The sequence below is a fragment of the Solanum verrucosum genome, unplaced genomic scaffold (assembly GCF_900185275.1).
Source record: "Solanum verrucosum unplaced genomic scaffold, falcon-dt-bn FXZP01000261.1, whole genome shotgun sequence".
In the NCBI taxonomy this organism is placed as follows: Eukaryota; Viridiplantae; Streptophyta; class Magnoliopsida; order Solanales; family Solanaceae; genus Solanum; species Solanum verrucosum.
Window position 1 is genome coordinate 3,439,471 of NW_026019969.1, and position 21,914 is coordinate 3,461,384.

General features: G+C 34.4%; 3 protein-coding genes across 3 annotated transcripts; all 3 read right to left on the reverse strand.

Moving 5' to 3' along the window:
* Window positions 1–1,112: 1,112 nt before the first annotated feature.
* On the reverse strand, window positions 1,113–5,105 carry LOC125815929 (probable serine/threonine-protein kinase PBL5). The gene is made up of 8 exons (XM_049495502.1): window positions 4,991–5,105; window positions 3,918–4,015; window positions 3,314–3,522; window positions 2,542–3,177; window positions 2,250–2,398; window positions 1,838–2,059; window positions 1,571–1,720; window positions 1,113–1,387 (listed from the first exon to the last, which is right to left on the reverse strand). Exons 1-8 carry the CDS (start codon window positions 5,051–5,053, stop codon window positions 1,118–1,120), a joined length of 1,797 nt encoding a protein of 598 aa, XP_049351459.1. The 5' UTR covers window positions 5,054–5,105; the 3' UTR covers window positions 1,113–1,117.
* Window positions 5,106–6,849: 1,744 nt separating this feature from the next.
* LOC125816863 (uncharacterized) lies at window positions 6,850–11,329 on the reverse strand. Its single transcript, XM_049496509.1, has 2 exons — window positions 11,171–11,329; window positions 6,850–9,170 (listed from the first exon to the last, which is right to left on the reverse strand). The coding sequence occupies exon 2, from the start codon at window positions 9,063–9,065 to the stop codon at window positions 7,113–7,115; it is 1,953 nt and encodes a 650-aa protein (XP_049352466.1). The 5' UTR covers window positions 9,066–9,170; window positions 11,171–11,329; the 3' UTR covers window positions 6,850–7,112.
* A 768-nt stretch (window positions 11,330–12,097) lies between these two features.
* LOC125815589 (uncharacterized) lies at window positions 12,098–20,501 on the reverse strand. Its single transcript, XM_049495093.1, has 6 exons — window positions 20,271–20,501; window positions 18,366–18,438; window positions 18,187–18,280; window positions 15,275–15,382; window positions 15,102–15,159; window positions 12,098–12,844 (listed from the first exon to the last, which is right to left on the reverse strand). Exons 1-6 carry the CDS (start codon window positions 20,301–20,303, stop codon window positions 12,380–12,382), a joined length of 831 nt encoding a protein of 276 aa, XP_049351050.1. The 5' UTR covers window positions 20,304–20,501; the 3' UTR covers window positions 12,098–12,379.
* Window positions 20,502–21,914: the final 1,413 nt, after the last annotated feature.

Here is a 21,914-nt window from a genome sequence, read left to right on the forward strand (position 1 = left end):
CTAAAATTTACTCATTTTTTTAGGGTATATGAGTTCTTGGAACAAAAAACTTTGTTACGTTAGGTTATCATAATTATTTTCATTCAATTTTATGACTAATATAATTCAAAAAGATTAATTATTTGATCTGACGTTCAAAATCGACAAATCGACTCACTATTTTACTCTATTTGGATTCGAAGTAATGTGACATCCAAAATTTTCAAATCATGCACATGCCTTTGACCAAGGGCGGAGCTACTAATAAAGGCTCATGGATTCCTCCTTCGATGAAAATTATATTGTTTATACATGGTTAAAATTATATTATATATATATGTAATAAATATTGACCCCCTTCGACTTTTTAGTGGGTATATTTTTCATATTTTAAACCCATTTAATGAAAATCGTGATTCTGCTTGTCTTTACGCCCCATTCCTTTGATTTTTAATTTTTTTTGTCTTGGACCATTTGAACAACTTTACAATAATGTATTTTAAAGCAAAAGAAGTATAATGCTGGTATTGAAATTTTAGTTTGCCTAATTAGTTTTGTTAACTTTTGTTTTATATTTTCATGATGATATTCTTGCATATTTCATGGTTTGACTGTTTAAAAAATATCAACTTATAATTATTTAGCAAAAAAATAAATAAAAGCAAAAATGTTAAAGTGGTTTATATGTCACATGAATATGAATATGATTCGAGAATACTCTTATATTTCATCAGACAATGTCCACGAAGTCTTAGACACTTGTAACAAAAGCACCTTAAAACCAAAGGCAGTTGTAGCTTTGCAAGTTACAACATCAGTTCATTGGAACCCAATACCTTCAACGCGAAACATAAATTTATGCATAGAAATTTACTGAAAATGCAACAAATAATATAATGAACCCATAGTTTTAGAAACAAGACAAGTCCAATCCTTGGAACCTTATAGATTGAACTCAACAAACAACAAAAACAACATACCCAATGTAGTCCCACAAAGTGGGATCTTGGAAGGGTCAAGTGTATATAGGACCTTACTCCTAACTCAGAGGTAGAGAGGTTGTTTCCCATAGACATACTTTATAGATTGAACTCATAGAGTTTAAATCCTGGATCCGCCTTTAATCAAAACAAACTACTCAATGAATCATCTCTTTATAAAGTAGTTTGCTTTTGTTTGGAGTTGCCCCTTTATGTTTGAGAGGGATCTTTCTACTTTCACATTCTTCATGAGTACTATTGGATGATGAAGGACTCCACCTTTTTGATGAACATGTTCTGTCTGTTGAAAATGAAGAAGAAGTTGTTACTGTTCCAAGAATTTTATCATCTTCATTATTGCTTTTGGTGTTGAAGTCTATAGAAGTATCAGCATTTCCTTCCATTATATCACTCAAAATCTTAACCACCTGATTTAACAAGATATGTATCAACAATCAATAAGCTAAGAATAACAACAATAACAAAATTATGATGAGTCGAAGTGCGCACTTTTATACTGAAATTCAATGTCGCGGTTATAAGATCATACAAATGAAGATTATAATGATGGATACTAGTCATTTTAGTTCGACATTACAAGCAAAACTTACCCATTCCATGGTATTCCTCTTATCAGGATCCTTTTCGAGACATTTTGCTGCTAACTCAACCATCCAAAATAGCTGATGGAAATCATGGGAATCGACAATACTTTTATCAATTAGACGAGGATAATTCTTTTGCTCCAGAAGAGGTATTGCCTGCACTTGAAAGGTACAAGTTATCATTAGCCATTAATGTTATTTCATAACTAGTCGTTTCATAGAACAAAATAAGCATATTGTGTTATATGGTGAAATGATGTTTTCAATATTTACCCATTCAACAAGACTTTTATCTTCAAGACAGTTGTCTGTGTTCTTGAGTCCAGTGATAAGCTGCAGCAGAACAACCCCAAAAGCATAAACATCTGTTTTAGTCGAGAACTTTCCACTTGCTGCATATTCTGGTGCCATATATCCAAAAGTACCAACCACGTTGTTACCAGAAGAATGTTGTAATTCATCATACGCCGCTTTTGCAAGTCCAAAATCTCCTAACTAAGTCATCGATGTTGCATATAGTTAGATAACTATAAAACAAATGTCTAACTTAAAACACCTATGGAAGATAAATGTCAATTGTCACTATAAGAGCATATCCGTTTTTATATCCACATTTTGGACCAGTACATTTCACCTTAATTTGCTTGAACCAAACTAAAAGAGGGCAGCTTGGTGCGCAACATACCAGTGATTCATGATCATGTGTGATGAGGATGTTGTTAGGTCTAATATCTCTGTGAATGATGTTGTGTTTATGAAGATATTCTAAGCCTCTGGCAGCACCCAAAGCTATTTTTAGCCTCTTCTCCCAACTGAGAGACATTCTTATATCCCCTGCATAAGAATAACACAATTATGAGTATAGACTCCCAATTTAACCCATTCTAGTTTAATTTAGGCAGGCTGCATATGTATTCCTTCTGTTTTAACCCGTCCAATCTGCCTATTCTAAAACTAATAGTCAAAAATAGACTTACCTGATAAGAATTTGTCTAGAGAACCATAGCAAACATACTCATAGACAAGCAACTTTTGGCTACCTTCAGAGCAAGACCCTAACAACATGACCAAATTTGGATGCCTAGCTTTGCTTAGAACCTCAACTTCGGACTTGAATTCTTTATCTCCTTGAAGGCTCATATCATTATGCTGCTTCACAGCAACTCTTAGTCCCTTCTTTAAATACCCTTTATAAACAGAACCAAATCCGCCTTCTGATAGAAAATTCTCATTGGAAAATCCTTTTGTTGCTTCTTCAAGTTCCTTATAACTGAAGTCCTTATGCAGTCTCATTTTCGGCCTTCTGTTCCCACAAAAGGAACATTCAGATTTCTCGGATATTACGCCATACAAATATTGATCATCGAATATCTCCTCTCTTTCACTGTCCTTGATATGTTCATGCTTTTGGTTTTGGTCATCGGAGACGTGGGATGGTGAGTTTCCAGTTGTTGTTTTCACTTTCTGGAAAGAGGAACTTGAACTTGGATCTACTAAGTCAGTTGAAGAAGATCTTTTTACTTTGTTTTCACAAAAATCTGAATAGAGCTTTCCTGGTATACTGCTTGCCTGTTCTTTGCATGAGGTTCTCGTACGAGAAACAGCTTTCGAGTCTACAATGCATCATAAAAAATAAATGACAACAGAGCACCATCCAACATGAAACAAAAGCATCAAACTAAGGTGCATGAAAAATTCCATTAAAATATCTACATTTCAAGGAATGATATATATATATGCATTGCTTACTTTGCTGCGAAGAAGGACGTTCTTCTGATGAATCATCCTCTCCCGGTATCATTTCATCATACGAAAATGTATTTCGAGTAAGGGAGACCTTAGTGTTCTCCATTAATTTTAACGGTCCTCTCACGTCTTCTATGGAGTTGTCACTTTTCAATTTTGATATTCCACATGATAGCTTCTCCATAAAGTACTTCTTCTCTTTTTTCATTTCCCTATATACAGAAAGAACCAACTTATAACCACCAAAAGGAAGGGGGGAAAAAGCCCCAAAGCAATAACATTTTGTATTACAAACTTCACCTTCTCTAGCTTGTGTCCAGAATTCAACAATACTTTCCTAAGTCAAGTATGAAAGTATGGATCAATATAAAATATTTGACACATTTTCACATCTTTCATATATTTTTTCAAAATCCAAGATCATTTAACCAGGAGCGGACCCACCCTTAGCTAAGGGGACACCCCTTCGTTGAAAAATTACATAGGTCAAATTTTGATTTAATAAATATATATACAAGAGTAACAAATAACAGGGTCCCATATAACAGATGAACAAAAAGTAATTAAAATAGATAATGAAATGAATATGTGAAATTTAGTAACTAACCTATCTAGAATGATCCAAGTGGGTTCCAACCTTTTGATTGCTATAACAGCAACCACCTTTCGTGAATTTCCAGCTTGAACTTGTATGTGAAATTTGACCTGCAACACCATGAAGATTCACAATTCAAAATATGAATTCCATTATTTAAGATTCTAAATGCCTCTTTTTCTTTTTTATGACAAGGAAAATTCGCACAAATCATACATGAGAGTAATCCACCGCATTAGACAAATACTTTGATTTATGTGATTGTTGCCACATGTAAGGCGTAAAGAAGGATAAGAGCTTTCCACCAAGCTTGTCACTTTTATAAACCTCTTCACTAATTATATCCGGTGCGACGAGAACTTAACTTGGTTAATTATTGACTTTGACTAGCTTATTTATTAGTTTAGTCAATCAATATTATGTTGATATCTAGTTTAAATTAATTTATGGAATCTTTTTATCAAAATAATGTAAAGATTTTTTTTATTTGATGTGTTATATATAGTTATAATAAAGTAAAATAATAATTTTATTAGACACAAAAAATTATTTAAAAAAAACAACAATTAAAATTTTAAAAAATTGGACATTGAATTGCATTTTAATTTATTTTAGACTAGATAATTTTTAGACGAATCAACAATTCATATATTTATTAAGTCATATTATTCTGATTAGAGGCGGACCCAAGTGGTGGATTAGGGTGTATGTCTGCTCCTTAATTTTAAAAAAAAAATTGATATGTGTACTTTAAAGAATTATCATATATTTTAAAAGGATCCTTCAAAAATATCTTATGGATTGAGTTATTTGATCTGAGTACCCTTTAGGTTGTTGAGCACCAACATGTGATTTGAGATAGAGTCTTGGTTGTTATATCATTTTTGTTTTTAGCTAATATTTTTTTAAAAAAATAAATCATAAACACTGCAATAACTAATTTAATATGCATAATCATCTTATTTAATAGCTTAAACTATTAAAATAAATATTAAATATATACTCGATTACATTCTCAACAAGTTTATTAAGTATTTCACTAAATTTATGTGACCAAAATGTGAAGTTGGAGTTTAGGGAATAACCTTGTGAACTTCACATTGTTTCAACAGAACTAACATCTCCAAACTCTTATTATACTCCTCCATCCTTTTAACTAGCTCTTCTTCCACTAGCTTTTGGTCTACTTTATTTCTTTGTCCCACTACAAAAATATAAACAAGTTGAAGAAATAAATATTGAGATATATATTCTATCATTTTTTGGTATATTAAAAAAAAAAGAAAAAAGAACCCTTAAACTTTTGTATTTCTATAAAATGCATGCTCGAAAAGGAAAATTGAGAGCAACAATTTATAAGTTGTCTTCGAGTAACCTATAGGTCAAAACATGGAGAACATGGGTCCAAGCTTGCAACTATGCGATCCTTTTTTGAACGTTGTGTGAATGCATGATACTTTGTATATTGAACTATTTATAAATAAATAAAATGCACATATATAAGTAAAATTCGTATAGAAGACTTACGAAGTTTTACTGTGCCCAAAAAAGCTGATGTAGTTGTTGAGTTATTAAATTGGTGAACAACTCCAAGTAATATAAGCTCATCTCCGGCCTCTAGACTAAAATTACGAACAACCCCTCTAATAGCAGTCCAATTTACCTCTTTTGATGTATCATGGACCACCACCACCACTCTCTTGCTTCCCATTGTAAATTTAACCTTCTTTTAATTATTTATTAACATTTTAATTTTGATAAAATATAGGAGAACGATTGAGAAGTGGGTAATTTATCTTGAATGAATGTCTTTTGAAGACGAACAAAGTTGTATGGTAAGTTTAAATTAAAATTATATTCATGAATGTAATAGAATAAATTTGCCTGACATATTATGAGATCGACCAATCACACAGAAACGAAAGTTAGATGTAAACATAATGGAAGGGGAAAGGGATGTATATATAGGAAGGTTACATATTGTTAATTCCTATGCAAATTAAGCTGTCCAAAGAAAACACTAATATACCACCAGCTGATGTAATTATTGTGACCATTAATTACAAGGTATCTAATTTGTTGCAAAGTGAATTGTTTATTTTCAGGAAAAGATTCATGTATTATACATATATTTTTATATATACTGCATCTAGTTTTGCAATACAATATGTTTTAATCGAATCTTCGTTTGTAGAATCTTAAGTTTTTTTGTTTTGTTTGTGATGACGTTGACAAAATATTTTCCTTTATCTAGTGTGAAGTAATTTTTGGGGTGTAATGAATTTTTGTTTGGTAATAATATATTTTCCTTAATTAAGATGATCGAAAAATTGTACTTAATTCATTTAATGAATGCATTAAACATCATGAGAAGAGTGACGTATCTAATTTCCAGATTCCAGTATGGACCTCTTGAAGTTTGACAGATTTAAAATATCAAACGTAGGCAGATTCCTTTTGTTGTCGATTCATAGTTTGGAATTTGCACTGATTCGCAAGTTGAGCTAGATTTAGACGAATCAAAATAGACAAGAACGAAAAATGAGCAAAGCGTCAACCCGTCTAAATGTTACATGAGTTTAAATAGGCGAACAATAAATCATAGCCCATCTAATTAACCCTATTGTTTCAGTTGGAACTTTTACGTAGATGTTGCATAGTGTTTGTTCCTCAAGTTATCGGGAAAAAAACCCGCATTTCAATTCACTGTTCATTCAGATGAAAGTAATCATATTTCGTAGATACGTATCTTTGGAATTTTTTTCACATATATCAATCAACAAAAATATTTGAACATTTATGATGTGTCCACACACAAGGGTAGCTTCAAAGCAGTTACGAAGCACGCCCAGAATAGTCAGGGTTAAAGAAACTCAACTCAAAGGGGAGGGGGAATGAAAAGAAGAAACTTCGATGGAGAGAATCAATTTAGAGGCAAACAATAAAAATAAATATAAAGATAAATAACTTTAGGTATCATCGGTATTTCCCATCAAATATTAATGTATTCCAGTATAGTAACTTCACAATGCCGTACTGAATAGTAGATATGTAAATGCTACTGCTTAATGACAAAAATGGTACTGAAAATGGACTGGGGTGTGTTGTCACAATGCATTTCAAGAGTGAGCTTGTTGCGGCTGCCTGAACAATAAGATGGAAACAAAAAAAAAAAACTAGACTCAGCAGTTTCAAACACCACTAACCTCAGACTGCACTTTTCTTGTTCCTGAAATTCTCTTTGAGTAATGCGAACTTTTTTTTACACTGGTTCATGGTCTTCCCAGGGACAGCAGTTGCAACTCGTTCCCACCGCTGGCTGGTTTCCTTGGGGAAGGTTTTCAGAGCTTGAACTAAAGCTTTTTCTTGAACAGCAGACCATATGTCTGAATCAGAACTCGAAGAAACTCCGTTTGCTGCAGGTGCGTCATCAGTGTTCTGGCTGTTTGTGTTTTGACTAGGGGTCTCCTGAGAATCAGCTACTTTGGCACTTCCACTTTCAGGCTTGCTACTGTTTTCTACTCCCTCTACTTCAGCCCTCGTGGAAAGAGGAGAAACAATAGTTGGTGCTGGCTTTCTTTTCTCAAGGAAGGAGTCAAAGGCTTTAGCAGAGTCAGGCTTCTGGAGCAGAACTGTTTTTGTAGCCTTCAGGATCTCTTCAACTGTCCTTGCGGTACCAATATAATCAGAAATAACTTCCCATCTTCGAGAAGTTCCTTTAGGATATTTCAGCATCCCCTTCCTCAAAAGATCAATTTCTTCTTTGCTCCATGGTTTCTCCTTTTTCTCACTGCTCATCAGAGGAACTTGTTTTTTACTCTCCAGAGAACCATTTTGCTGCGACTTAATCTTTTCATCTTTATTCTCATATTTTGGGTTGTGTTCATGTCCAAGTGCTCCCCTGAGAAGCTCAGCGATAACAAGCTCACCCTTTCCATCGGCTTTATCACATAAGTTCCTCAGTTGCTCAATGTCAAGTGACATGCATATACCTTCTACATCATCATCAGTTAGCCCAAGCAAACGCTGAGACAAAACAGGAGCAGCAAGGGTTCTTAAACGACTACGCTCTTTTCGCAATAATTTCTTTTCTTTCTCCTTCAACTTCTTCTGCTGCGAAGCAACTTCAGCAGCTCTTTTCCCCTCCTCCTCTTTCTTACGCTTTTCCTCTTCAACAATCCTAATTGCTTCTTCCTCCTGTAATTTCTTTGCAAGTAGTTTAGCTTCCTTCTTTCTCTGCTTCTCTGCTTTCTCCGCCTCTTTTCTTCCCAAGATTCTAGGGTCTTTTCTATAGGCATTGTCAACAAGTGTACGCACCCTGGCGGTTTCTTCCTTTCTGGCCTTCTCTGAAAGTTTCGCATTCTGCCTTTCCATCCACCTCTTGTGATCACGAGATTCAGCTTGTTCAAGATCAAACTCATCAGTATGTGGGAACTCTCTCCAACTTTTGAAGCTGTACCAGAAATTATAAAAGCTATCCACTTCTTTAATTGGAGTATTCTCATCACCTAACGAAGGGATGGGTTGGGTGACGGACCAACGACCATTCCTTAAAAATGCAGGTCCAAAGACTTTAAAAAAATCTTGTGGAGCACATTCAGTTGGGATTTCATCATCAAATTCATCAGTGGAGTCATAAATCCTTCTTCTAACAGGGTCCATAAGAACCTCATATGCTTCCTGAATAGCTTTGAAGTGGTTTTCTATTTCCTCCTTCTTGGCTTGTTTTGCAGCTTCAGTTTCCTCAGCTAGAAGAAGTGAAGCCAGCTTGTCAGGATGATGCCTCAATGCAGCATCACGATAGCTCTTCCTTATCTGATCCTCAGAAGCAAGATACCTTAGATTGCTCAACCCTAACAATGCATAATGATCTTGTACCTTTTCGCCGGTAGAAGACTTCTTTTTCCCCTTAGAGCTGTATGACTCTGATGAATAGGCAAATGTCTGTTCCTTGTCATTAGGAACATCTTCTTTGCCATCTTTGGGGTCTTCTTTCTCAACATGCCCAATCAGTCTAAGAGCAGCAGAGTGAAAAGCAAGTCCAGCAGGCTCATATTTGTGAGCTTTAATAGGACAGCAGATAGAGGAAATAAAGATTGGTTCACCATTTATAATCTCTTTCGAGTATGAAATAAGACGGATGCTACTCCTGGAAGCCATAGAGAAAACTTAGCCCTCAACTATAGAAGATGAATAAGAACGCATCCACCAACAGCTACACTTGAGGCAAGAGCCGATAAAAGCAGCCTTCTACACTCTCCAAGCCTGCAATAATGAGGAAAATTTAATTACAGCACATCAAACAAAAGTCAAAGACGACAGAGGGCGGATAATATTGTTACACATCATCATAAAATCAATGCATATGTTACTGCATGTAGCAGCTTGAAAGTCTCATGACTCTTCTAGGCTATACCAGCTATTTGGGATTCAGGCTTAGTTAGGTTGTTACAAACATTAGATGCAGGAGTTCCTTTACTCTTTGCTTAAGCTTGCATGTGTCATCAGTTGTGACTTTAACAAAGGGTTAACCCCTCCAACCTTTTAGCTCGTGGCTTCTGTACCAGTGTGGATAGGTACTGAAAGAGTGTAGGCTGTCTGTATAAGCATAAGTCTAAGATTATAGAGCCTCTAGATATAAGAAACTCTTAATTTGTCTAATAGTATTGGAATGAAGTGAATCAAAACATATCAGAAGGACACAAGATTAGTATAGGAAACCAAAACAAGTTTGGGAGACAATAGCTGATTGATATATTACTTGCAAGTGTTAAGGCACAAAAATGCCAAAAGTGGAGTCAGATGAGTACAACAGCTCCAGAGGGCAAAAAGCTGGAACACAGAAATAGAGGAGGGCTATGATGCTTTTGATATGTAGATTCTAGATATTCATCACAGTTTGCAAGCAGCAAGAAAATAAAATGATAATATGAACAACACTTTCAGTTAACAGGCAATCTGGGTAATCAAACACTTGTTTGAACAAATTCACAACTGCCAAAATCATATTAGACAAAATAGGCTTGAAAACCTGAGTTGAATAGGTTCAACTATTAGTAAATTAGTACCGGAACCAAATTGCATTCAAAAAAAATAAAACTCACAATTAACAACAAGGTAAAGATGAAACCACCCATCTCCTTCCATGGGACAATGCAGTTGACAAAGCTATTGAATTCTACTGTGCAGCAATTTTCCAATGGAAATTTTCTCATTGGAACAAACTTTATAGCATTTGTCAAGCTACGGTTAAGAGAATTTATCATAACCAAATCATAATACTTCTTAACATGTATCTGTTTCGTATCCTCGGATACATACACAGCAACTACAAACATTCAATACCAATGAAATCACTTATAATTATGGAAACATACACAGTACCTCTGTGCATTCATTCTACTTGCTAAATATACAAAATTATACTCGTTTTGCTTTTCAATGATAAATTTAAACAATATGTCTTAAAGAGGACATGTACCAATCCAATTCTTGAAAATCAAGTTTATAAACTCAAGACTTCATGAGTAGTACTATGGGTAACCTTTTCTTCAAAGTCGTTGTGAAAAAAAAGTTTTCTTTTTCAAATATTAAGAAGCCAAAAACTGATTACTACTTGGGGCAAAGGGGAACCATACTCAGCAGCTTACATTCATCACGCAATCATTTGTTAAACAATCAAAAAACAAAAGCTAGCTCAATATCATTCCCATAAAATTTAGCAGCAAAAGATTACTCTTTTCTATATCAAAACCCCAAAAATAAAATATAATAAAATTGTAAGACCAGAGCAAATAGATACTGTGGCTTTCCCCAAGAAATTTTTAATAAACAATTATAACAGAGAAAACACAGAAAGTTTAAGGGAAGAAGCAAAAAAGGAGAACCAAAAACCAGCATAACCCTGGTACAAAGAAACCACTGAATTAATTCTGGAGAAGCTGTGTATTGAGTTAAATATACCACACCATTCTTTGTACACCACCCCTCACACATACACATTTATTAAACATTCATTCTTTTTTCATAAGACGACCACTAAATAGGAGAAGAAAACACAGCCGAATATGCACAAATAAGAACTACCATCAAACAGAAGCAAAATACGTATTGTGAAAAAAAGGTAAAACAAAAAACAAAACTAACGTCAAAATAGATTCTACAAAAGCTATATTGAGCACAACGCATTACACCGTTTCTTCTTAGTAACAGATAAAAATTAGCCGAAAACTTTATTAAAAAAACGCAAAAGGGACAGAAATTACCTTTTCCGATAATCTAATTGTGTTACTGATTATGGAGAATGATCTAAAAAATACGGGCTAAGTTATGTGGTTATGAAAAGAGAGCGGCGGGACGACGGTTGAAGGAGAGGGAGGAGCTAGGGTTTTGTCTGCGGAACTCAGCTGCCTCAATCAGCTAAAGAGGAAGAAGCTTGTGATGATTGTCGAGATTTATACCTAATTGTGCCAAATTGAATACTGTTAATGGGCCGGGCTAGTCACCTACCTACACATCTGGAACGTGGGCCTCAAAATGGGCCTTGATGTCCAATAACATTTGCACTTATATCTTCTTCTTTTTTGTATTGCTCATTTACACAAAAAAAATAATTTCGAAAGATATCATAATATTCCTCGAATTATGTATGACTTTACTTATGCCCCATTAGCATAAGGTCGGTTGTTAAAGAACAAAAATTAAAGGCATAATACATAAATATGACTCTTAACTTGGCGTCAGTTGACAAGTATGACCTTTAACTTTGGGTGTGTACAAGTAGACACTTAAACTTGTATAAAATTGAATAAATAGACACATTCATCCTACATGAAACCTGACATTGCAATTTTGTGTCCTACGTGTATTATGTAAAACACGTGTGTTTACTTGTTCAATTTTATACAAGTTTCAGTGTCTACTTGTGCAGACTCAAAGTTGAAGAGCATAATTGTCCGCTGAAGCCAAGTTAAGGGTCATGTTTATGTATTATGCCAAAATTAAATATTAGACCATTTAAGTATAAAAATTAAACATAAACTCTTTTAAAGGGAAAATCTTTGAAATTTGATATTTTTATTTGACTAAATCCTTTAAGACCTGATACGTTTTGTAAAATAATTACTCAAACTTAGTCGGTAAACAAATAGACACTCAAACTTAGTCAGCTACCGCGAGGATTTCTATGTTATAAGATGAACTTAACCTAATCTCATACAGTAATTGGTACATGGAGTGCTGGTTGGAGCAACAAACACACTTCCTACTTATTACTAGTGGAAAAGAAAAGGGTTAGAGACCATTACAAAGACTCAAGTCACAAAGACAACTAAGAAATAGACAGACACTAATATGTCAATAAATCACAAGGGGTGGCAGAGGGGTTCATGCCCTTTATGTCAAGGCCTACAGGAAACTGGAACCAATAAATAGCAAATGTCAAATAGGCCATTTGTTTGTTATTTCATCTGTGCCTACTCTTCTTCATCATAATCTTCTTCCTCTTCTGCTACACTTGTATTCAGTTGTGACATATGAGCAGGGTCGATGACCATTCTGTCCATTTCGAGAGACCATTGAGGGCCTTCCTCTGCTTTCTCGTTCACAGGCCTTGGCGATGGATTGCAGGGTGCTATTTCCGGTGCAGCTGGTTTATCAGTACTATCATCTACATTGACCTTCAGATTAGGAGTTGTTACAACTGAGTTTTCCTTGTCACAAACAGTGGAGTCCTGTTTAGGTGATTCTTTTGGTTCTGAGCAGTTCTCTGTCTGAGTTCCAGGATTTGGATTTTGTTGACCACTCTGCTGAGCAGAAGTGCAGGATTCAAGTTGCATATCAGGTTGTGAGAGCTCCTTATCAGCACGGCTTACCCGACCACGGCCTCTTCCTCTACCCCTACCTCTTCCCCTACCACTACTGCTAACAGGAGACATCTCCTGCAGGAAATGAAGGCATTCATGTCATGGCCTGATAAAAGAAAATATGAAGTAATCACTGTGACTCTCATGACAACAACAAATGATTTTGTTATCCCATTATATAAAAACACCTGACATTTGAAATACAATGTTGCTGTATCACACTACATCTTCCTCCGAATTTAATTATGCCATATGTATAAAGCCTAACTAACTGAGAGAAACAATAACACCGTGCCTTAACGCCAAGGTAGTTAGGTCACCAATATGAATCCTTATTATCCATTTTGCTCCATTTAGATCAACTTCATTCCAATATTCCATAATTTGGGGTTATATTACACTAAGATATTTACATTTTCTAACGACAAATAAATCTCTAAACAGAGAAAACCAAAGATAATGAGTGCAACCTTAATTTAAGCTACATCACTCTCTTACTTGGAGAAAACTCAACTGCACTGAGTGAAATAGTTGGTGCAACTTACAAAAATCTCAATTCCTATAATGGAACTCATAAGTGATGATCATTAGAACATCATATAACCGTTGATTTCCATCCCTCTAAGAATTTTGTGTAAATGGCCAACTTAGAATGGATTAAACTTCCATAGTAATGATGTCTTGCAGAACCACAACTGTTGTCTCCAACTTTCACATCGGGGAAGGAGAGCCAAGTAACTATTCCAGTTGAATGATGAAAAGAGGGACAAGTAACTATTGCAGATTGAGTTATTTAGGGAGGTAAGGTATTTACTAATTGGTGCTAAAGACTTGCAGCAAAGTGTAATGAATTAGAACTATGAATATACTCTCATACCAAGATTGGTGTAGTACACTACTACCAAAAAGAGAAAAATATAGTTTTCACCAAATTGATGTAGCACCAAAATGAGAGAAGAGAGAAAGTAAAGGGAAAAGAGAAAAAGAGGGAGAAAGAAAGGAGACAAAGAAAGAAAGACAGAGGAAAAAGAGGAGGAAGAGGAGCTGGTAGGAGAGAAGTACTACAAAACCGAGGTAAGCATAAAAGAAGCAACATAGAGAGATAGATCAACTCATATAGTGTTATCCCTTAATTCTCATTTTCTTAAGCAACCTTTGTGACAGAGTTACAGGGTAGTTAAGAAGATGCAAGTATCAGGTGGAGTAATCGAGGTGTGCACAAACTATCCCATGACACCATCATTATAAAAATAAAATGGAATCCATTGAATGTTGTCCGAAGTAAAGTAATCAAGGGTCCTGGAGTTAGGGATGGCAATGAGGCAGGGCGGTTGCGGGGTGGATTTTAGTCTTTATGGGGCAGTGCAGGTTAGAACTTTTGCGGGGCGGGGAGGGTACGCGGGTTTGGGGTATTTTCTTTTGAACACCTATACAGAAATAGAGATTAGAACATTGTTCATAAAATAATTATCCAAAAGGCTTCGTCCAAGGTTATTGTCATGAAAGAAGGCAGTTCTTTCATAATTTTTTACTTGAGCATTTTAACACTAATAATTTTTTAATTTCTCCACATCATGACTTTCTTTAATTTCTACATTTGGTATGGATAAAAGAAAAGGTAGAAATAGAGAAAGATGATAAGAATAAAAAATGGAACTGGGGAATAAGCTATGTTTTGATTCTTTCTAGCTGGAACAATTTCATTTTGTTACTCATCTCTGCACAGATATTGTTTGCAGCGAATGACTGTTGAGGTTCTGCGGGAGCAGGTATATATGGAGCGGGTTAATGCGGGGCGGGCCAAAGTCTTTGCGGGTTTATGCGGGTTTGCCCCGCACCCACACCGCACCACCCCATTGCCATCCCCCTACCTGGAGTTCTGAACAAATTAGAACTCATGAAACCATTATAGCTTTTTATGTCTAAACCAAAAAAGATATGACTACTTCCTTCAAAAAAAAAAAAAAACTAAAAGACAAATTCATTCAACAAAAAAAAGAGAGACAAGACTACATCATCAAAAAAAAAAAAAAAAAAAAGATATAAGACTATTTGATAAAGATTAAAAGAATCAAAGATATGGATAGTGCCCTCTTTGCATGAGCTAAATTAGTTTATCCTGTGAAAACTTCATCTCTCGAAAATGAGATCATCAGCAATTACTTGTTTATACTAATACTACATTCAGAGCACCTTTTATTCTTGAAGAACAAATGCTTTTTTATAAGCAATAACTAAATGCTTTATTACTGTTATAAATAAGTGTTTTCACTTTTCAGTCTGAGAAATTAAGAGGAATCTAAACTACAAGTGTCAACAAAGGGTATCTCACCGTCCTGCTCTTTTTGTATTCATCCTCACTGTCATGATGTTCTTCTATAGCAACTTTCCTGATAAAACAGTATATGATATTGCATAGTTTGTCACCTTAAAAGTGTAAGAGGAATAATCAACTGAATTGAAGAAAAACTACTAACTTTAGACAAACAAGAAAATGATCCTAACCTTCTTTTTGGCATTTCACCAGCAGCATCAGAATGGCCATAATCAGGAACCTTGCTGACAACTTCCCGAAGAAAGTCAAACACGTTGTAGCTTTGTACACAGTGCTTTCTACAAACAATCAATATGCATATAATAGGTTAAATGAACCAACAAGCCCTATATATATATTAAAGCTAGGCATAGACAAGGTCATGCCACACCTCTCTATGGCCAACAATTGTATCATTCCTTTTTTTCCTAATTTTGGCCTTTTTCCTATTTTTCCATTTATGTGCTATTTAAAAAAACTTAAAAGTCACCACCGATTCTAACATAAATGCTAACCCTTCCTTTTACTCTCTTAAGCACACAATCCTTTCTTCCTATTCAAACTACACTATTTCACACAAAAATTTTGACACTATTTTAAAACAGATTGGATGTGAATTAGTGGATTATCAACGAAACTAGGCAATTACTGTCATGAATTCATTCTCTTGCTAATTTCAGTAATTGCTTGTAGTGACGGGAGGAGAGGTTGATAGAAGTTGCACAAAAATAGTGAAGCAACAAAGCACTAGAAGTACAATATCTCTCCCTTCCCCCGTCATCAACCGGACATAGTCTCTTCATTAAGTTAGGTTCCTTCCCTGAAAGATCAAAATTTAAATGGAAAAATTGAGCACAGAATTTTGAGACGTCATGATTCAGTTTAGGTTTCTTTCAGCATACATATAAATTCCATTCTTTTGCATATGTGTATTTTCAAAACGAAGTATTGCTTTTCTCAAGTATACTTAAGATTGTGATTAAGATATGTCTTAATATATTTCAATAATTAGCTCTAAAATTTACTTAATTTACTATATTGTGGCATGTTAGAGGTGCATTTTTAACTTTCATTTGTTTCTGTTTAGTTGTAAGTTTCTATTATTACAAAAATATTAATCAATAAATTCACTCAATTTCTTATGGCTGCGAGAAGTGCAATTGAGTTCACTAGTTGACTAGTAAGTGAGAAAGGCAGCATCATCCTGCTGAACCTGCAGGGAAAGACGTGTTCTCATAGTAGGACAAAGATGTTTCAGCACAATGGAGAAGAAAAAAAATGATACATTACCTAACACACTTAAAGATGATACGAACAATAAATGCACTGGAATCTAATTCTAGGCATAAAATTCTTAGAGTACTATTTTAAATTTGTTAGAGAATTCTGGTCTATTAGTGATATTAGAAGAATTTCTTCTAATTTCATTTTTTATAAAAAATTCCATTGAATGAAACCTCGCGCTAAGGATAAGCCTCATTTCTAGGAAGCCCGTTGGGCCTTCAATCACATCACTATTGTTGAATCCTTTGAAGTTTGAACCTAGGATTTCATTGCGACTGTTTCCCCTAATCCCTATTATTTGAGGTTATGATTTACAGATAATAAACAGTATACCAACCCTTCCCTCTGCAGCCTTTAGCTATTAACTAATTCTATTAACACTAGCAACTAGTACTCTCTACGACTACAGATTTATTATAAGATCACTTGATAACTGATTTTCATCAGTAGTGTCTCGCAAGCATCAAGAAGATCAAGAACAACCCAAGCATAAGAGTGATAATATCAATACACAATTATACATAGCAAAACTTTTGTAATCCTTACATGTTCACACTCGCAAATAAGGATTTTTACATCATATTAGCTGCTTATGCAATTACGTGTGGTCCCTTGAGTATCAACAAAAAGAAGAAAACTATTATGAAATAAGTTGAAGTAGAGCAACTGAATAAAGTACATTCATGGCCATTTGGGGTATCGGAAAAGACAAAGGAACTCTTGATTTGAAGTACACGGCTGAAGTGGGAGACAACTACTAACATATATCATACTGCTAGAGATTACATTTATCTCTCATAGGTTGCATAAGGGTTTCCAGACATTGTCTTAAGGTTTTGGGTTGGACTCTCTGATCCATGTGACAAAATCTGAGCGTCCAACCAAAACCTTGCGGTAATGGGTGGATAAAAAGAAAATCTTCAATCCACATGTAAACCCTAGAACTGGGTCACATATGCAAGAGAGTGTTGGAGAATACACGTGGTCCTCATTGGTCGTGTAAGGGTTGAAAAAGGGATTCATAATGTCCTAGGCCACTTCACCTATTGCCTTAAGGTTTTGGGTTGGTAGCTCAGGTTCTTTCAAACATAAGATACCGCACCATGATAAGAGGAAGCCATGATACTCCAATAATGTTTAAAAGAAGTCATGATTTCTAGATCCATCTCAGTTGGCATGCAGTAGAAATTGGCACACTTGGAGAGAGCATGCTAGAAATGCAGAACAATTCAACCACTTAGCTGAACAAGTTTCCAATGATAGAAACAGATTTAAAGAAAGAATAGCACTACAAGAGCAGATAGTTTCAGAGAAAAGAATCAAAAAGACTGAAGCGGTTTACCAAAAGTGTCACACATGACACAACTATGAAGACTAAGGTCCTCTTATCAATCAAATGTGCTAAAATAACAATGGCACTGAGATTAAGCACCCTGCAGAAATAAATTCATCAAATGTATTACATAAGAAAACCGTGCACAGAAGACCTATACACTATCACAAGGCAAGTGCATTTCCTGAAACAAGTTCAATAACTTAGCAGACAACCAAGTTAACATGTGAATATTGAAATCTAATTACATTCCTAGCAAAGCCATAAAGCCTTTGTGTTTCATCTAAGCATTAAGATTACAAATATATTAGAATCCAAAGACCTGAGCCAGATAAGCACAAATTTGAAGCAACTACTCAACAGAGTCAAGTTGATTATCAGGACTATAGCAAACATAACAACGAATTATCCCGATTAGTAATGGATCTTTATTAGCTTCCAGATCTGATCTAGACATATGTATCGAGATTTCAAAATGTCACTCACAAGTGCAGTGAATTAACAGTCTTTGCTCCTCTTCTAAGAGTTATGTCATATGTCCGGTCACAAAGGTCTTGTAAAAATAACTCCAATGCTTTTGCTGCAATTAATGACAAGAGAGGGAGGGTTAGAAAAAGATAACCACCGAGTAAATTGACGCAAGACAAACATTATATGGGACTTACACACTAGAACAGGCACAGCCATTGCAATCTTACCGACATCCTCATCGGCTTGCATAATTTTCTTGATCCGGGCCTAAACATTTTTCATGAAGAAAATGAGATCTCTTCAGACATTCCACATTTGATAGAATCAAAAGCTAAAAAGCAAATAATGATGGTGACGAAAACAACAATAGGAATGCCAATGATAACAAATAGAAGAGACTTGAATCTTGTTAGACATTCTTCAATATGTTTTCCATGTTAATCCTCTAAGTTCATCCTTTTAATTCTTAATCCAAAGGAAAAATACTCATTGAAACAGAAACCCTACTTGAATCAGAAAGGTAATAACACAGATCCTAGAGAGGCACCAGCATATCTGTTCATTTAACACACAGATATGAGACAGGGATTCCAGTATCCCACTTCTTGTCACAAATCCATTTGACCACAGACAGACAGGCATAAGGATATTCCACCCTTCTCTTTCTTTGAAAAAGTGATAAATTACCATCTTTTACTATAGTAATTCAGACCAGAATACTATACTTAATGTGTCTTCACAAAACTCCAGAAAAATAATAAGACAAATAGTTAGCTGTGGCAGTGCCATACTGCCATTTAAGAAGAGTGATTAAGAGGTCTGCACATTTAATATGATTGATTTGAGGACAACTCTAACACAGGCATCATTATGAGGCATTGCACATTGCACTAGTTGTTCTTTTCTTTGCTTAGCAATAGGCACATCCCTATGATTACTTCTTTGAGAGGCCTCAATGTCTACAATAGACATTTTTGAGACAAGTTAGAATGAGTTGTCTTTTAATGCTTGGCCTGGACTAGTTAGGATTAATTGGTTTACAGTTTTAAAGAAAATATACAACTTCAAACAGTCAGCTCCAAACAGAAAGCCCCATAGTTGTAGATGCTTTTGACCACCAAAGCAGCAAAAAGAATTTATATAAGCTGAAAAAGTTCCAAATGCTCCCAAAGATATTACACTGCGAAACAACAACAATTTGCAACAAAGTAGAACTTGCCTATTTATCTTTCTGTATCCAACAATGATCCACGGTGACTAGCACAGGTGGCAGACCACATCATGGTACTGCCTCACTTGAGTCATTTCATGGACCATAACAAATAAGTACAAAATCCAGTAAGAACTAGCAGCAACATATTTTTCTTTATTTGACCAATAAATGAAACCAATAACTTTAACCCACAACACCAAATCCTTAAATCCAGTAAGAACTAGCAGCAAAATATTTTTCTTTATTTGACCAATAAATGAAACCAATAACTTTAACCAACAACAAAAAATCCTAGCTCCATTTTGCTCTTTGCCTACACTAAACTTGGCCAAGGCTGCATCCTTCTTCAAACAAAAAAAATCCCATGTCTACTGCTAAAAAGACTCAAACTTTCAACTTGAATTTACAATATAATAATTCTATCGACCTAACATAAACAGCAAACCTTTTAGTTACAGATAGGAATCTATAAACATAGAATTCACTCCATCTTTCTTCAATTTCTGTTTATAACACGAGCCACAGTACAAGTGAAGTAAAAATTCAAGTTATCCATTTCCCCAATAAACTATAAATCAACTAAAAAAAGGTAAACAGCAACCCCATGAAAAAAAAAAACCGACCCACTAAGCAGCATAGCTCAGATTCTCTCAAAAATACAACAAACACTCAAGAACTGAAAGAAAAAAAAAAGCACAATTTTTTTCAAGAAGTACAACATACCCAGAACAAAATAAACCAAATTCTCTCAAACCCACATCAGAAAACACAAGATTCATTGAAACTAACACAACCCATAAACAGATCATGGCCAACTTATAAAACAAAGTAAAGGAAACAGAAATAGTCTTTTGAGAGGAAAAAAAGAGTGTAAAGTAGAGCTCACCGCAGGGAAGCGAGTATCAAGTTTCTTCCTCATGATAAATCAGATTCTGTCCATTCAGAAATTGAGAGAATCTAAGGATATTTAAATACTAAATTAGAGAATCTAGTGAACAAATTTCTTTCTGAAATTGGAAGAATCAGAAGAAGGCAATCATTGCTCGAAGTGAGATAGAGAGAAAGGAGAAGATTTGGGGAAAGTGCAAAACGAAGGTATTTTTTTTGACTTGACACATTTAGTCCTTTTATCAAACAACATTTCGATTTGGGACCCAATTTTTTGCTTTTACCAAAAATTAGGGTGACTAATTATTAACAAACATAATCTAGGGGGTCATTTGGTTGACACTAATTTTCACTTAGACATCTTAACTATTTTTTGTTCATTTTAGACACCTTATGTTGAGTCCCGCTATGTCATTTTGACACTTTCTACTGACTTGACACATTGGGTGTGTTGCACCCATTTTGAGCGCGTGAGGAGTGTTTTTTTTGAATTTTTATTTTATTTTATTTTTTTCCTTGTTCTTCTTCACATTTTGTCCCTACCACTTATTCCATCTTCCACCATAAAAAATCATGATGAAAAAAACCTTACAAAATATTTAAAAATAAAATAAAAAATTATCACACTAATTTTAAAAACATTTACAAGAACAATTTTTTAACAAATCATCACACTAATTTTGAAAACATTTATTAGAACAAAACACACATTTAAAAAAAAAAACAAATAGAAGAAGAATGTCATATTTGTCAGAACCTCACCTCACTATCGATAAAATGGTTGTCAAAATCAAATTTACAACGAAAAAAGAAAAAAAAGAATTAAAATCTAATGATATTTTTTATAAAAAAAATGGAAGAATAGCCAAAAAATTGTGGGAGGGTTGGGGAAGCAAAAATTACGGAAGTAAGGTGATGGGATGGGGGCGGGGTGATGTAAGGTGGGGGTGGGAGTGGTAGAAAATAGGTAATTTTATTTATTTATTTTATTGAAAATTAGTAGTTTTTTTTAATAATTTATTTTTAAATTATTATATTTTATACCCAAATGACACATGTCAACTTCTAATTAGTCATTATGTCATGTCATCTGCAAGTGTATTACACACACTTTGTAATTTTAGTTGATTGTTAGAAAAGGGTCAAAATGACATAGTGGGATCTACTTGAGGTGTTTAAAATGAACCAAACCTACTTGGGGTGTCTAAGTGAAAATTTGTGTCAACTTTAAAGGGTTATCGATGGGTTCTGCCTTTAAACTAATTATACACAAATTATTATTAATAACATTATGTAATTGTTTAGTTTGGAGACAAGTTATATTTGATTAATAAATTAGTGTATAATGATTGTATATAGTAATTAATAATGAAATAATTTTTATATTGTGATTAATAATGAAAGGATCATATTTTATTGTACTAAAGTTATTAAACACTTCATTTTACATTTTACAGAAGTATTATGATTTTTTATCATCAAACGGTCACTATTCTTTGCATAATTATCAAATCATTTGGAGTGAATTTTTGAAAAAGTTGAGTGCATCTTTCCAAATAAGAATTGATCAATTTATGGGTATAGCATAAAGTTTGTACATGTGAATCAATCCCTTATAACGAAATAGACACAAGAAAAGAAT

Bases quoted from the DNA above. Each gene is read 5' to 3' on its own strand.
- LOC125815589 (XM_049495093.1), bottom strand. From the start codon at position 20,303: ATGAGGAAGAAACTTGATACTCGCTTCCCTGCG. The intron at 18,281-18,365 runs GTAAGTCCCATA...CATTAATTGCAG, and splicing joins GGCTGTGCCTGTTCTAGTGT to CAAAAGCATTGGAGTTATTT. The intron at 12,845-15,101 runs GTGAGATACCCT...CATTTCCTGCAG, and splicing joins AATACAAAAAGAGCAGGACG to GAGATGTCTCCTGTTAGCAG.
- LOC125816863 (XM_049496509.1), bottom strand. From the start codon at position 9,065: ATGGCTTCCAGGAGTAGCATCCGTCTTATTTCATACTCGAAAGAGATT.
- LOC125815929 (XM_049495502.1), bottom strand. From the start codon at position 5,053: ATGGAGGAGTATAATAAGAGTTTGGAGATGTTAGTTCTGTTGAAACAA. The intron at 1,721-1,837 runs GTAAATATTGAA...TTTCAAGTGCAG, and splicing joins ATAAAAGTCTTGTTGAATGG to GCAATACCTCTTCTGGAGCA. The intron at 1,388-1,570 runs GTAAGTTTTGCT...TTGTTAAATCAG, and splicing joins AGAGGAATACCATGGAATGG to GTGGTTAAGATTTTGAGTGA.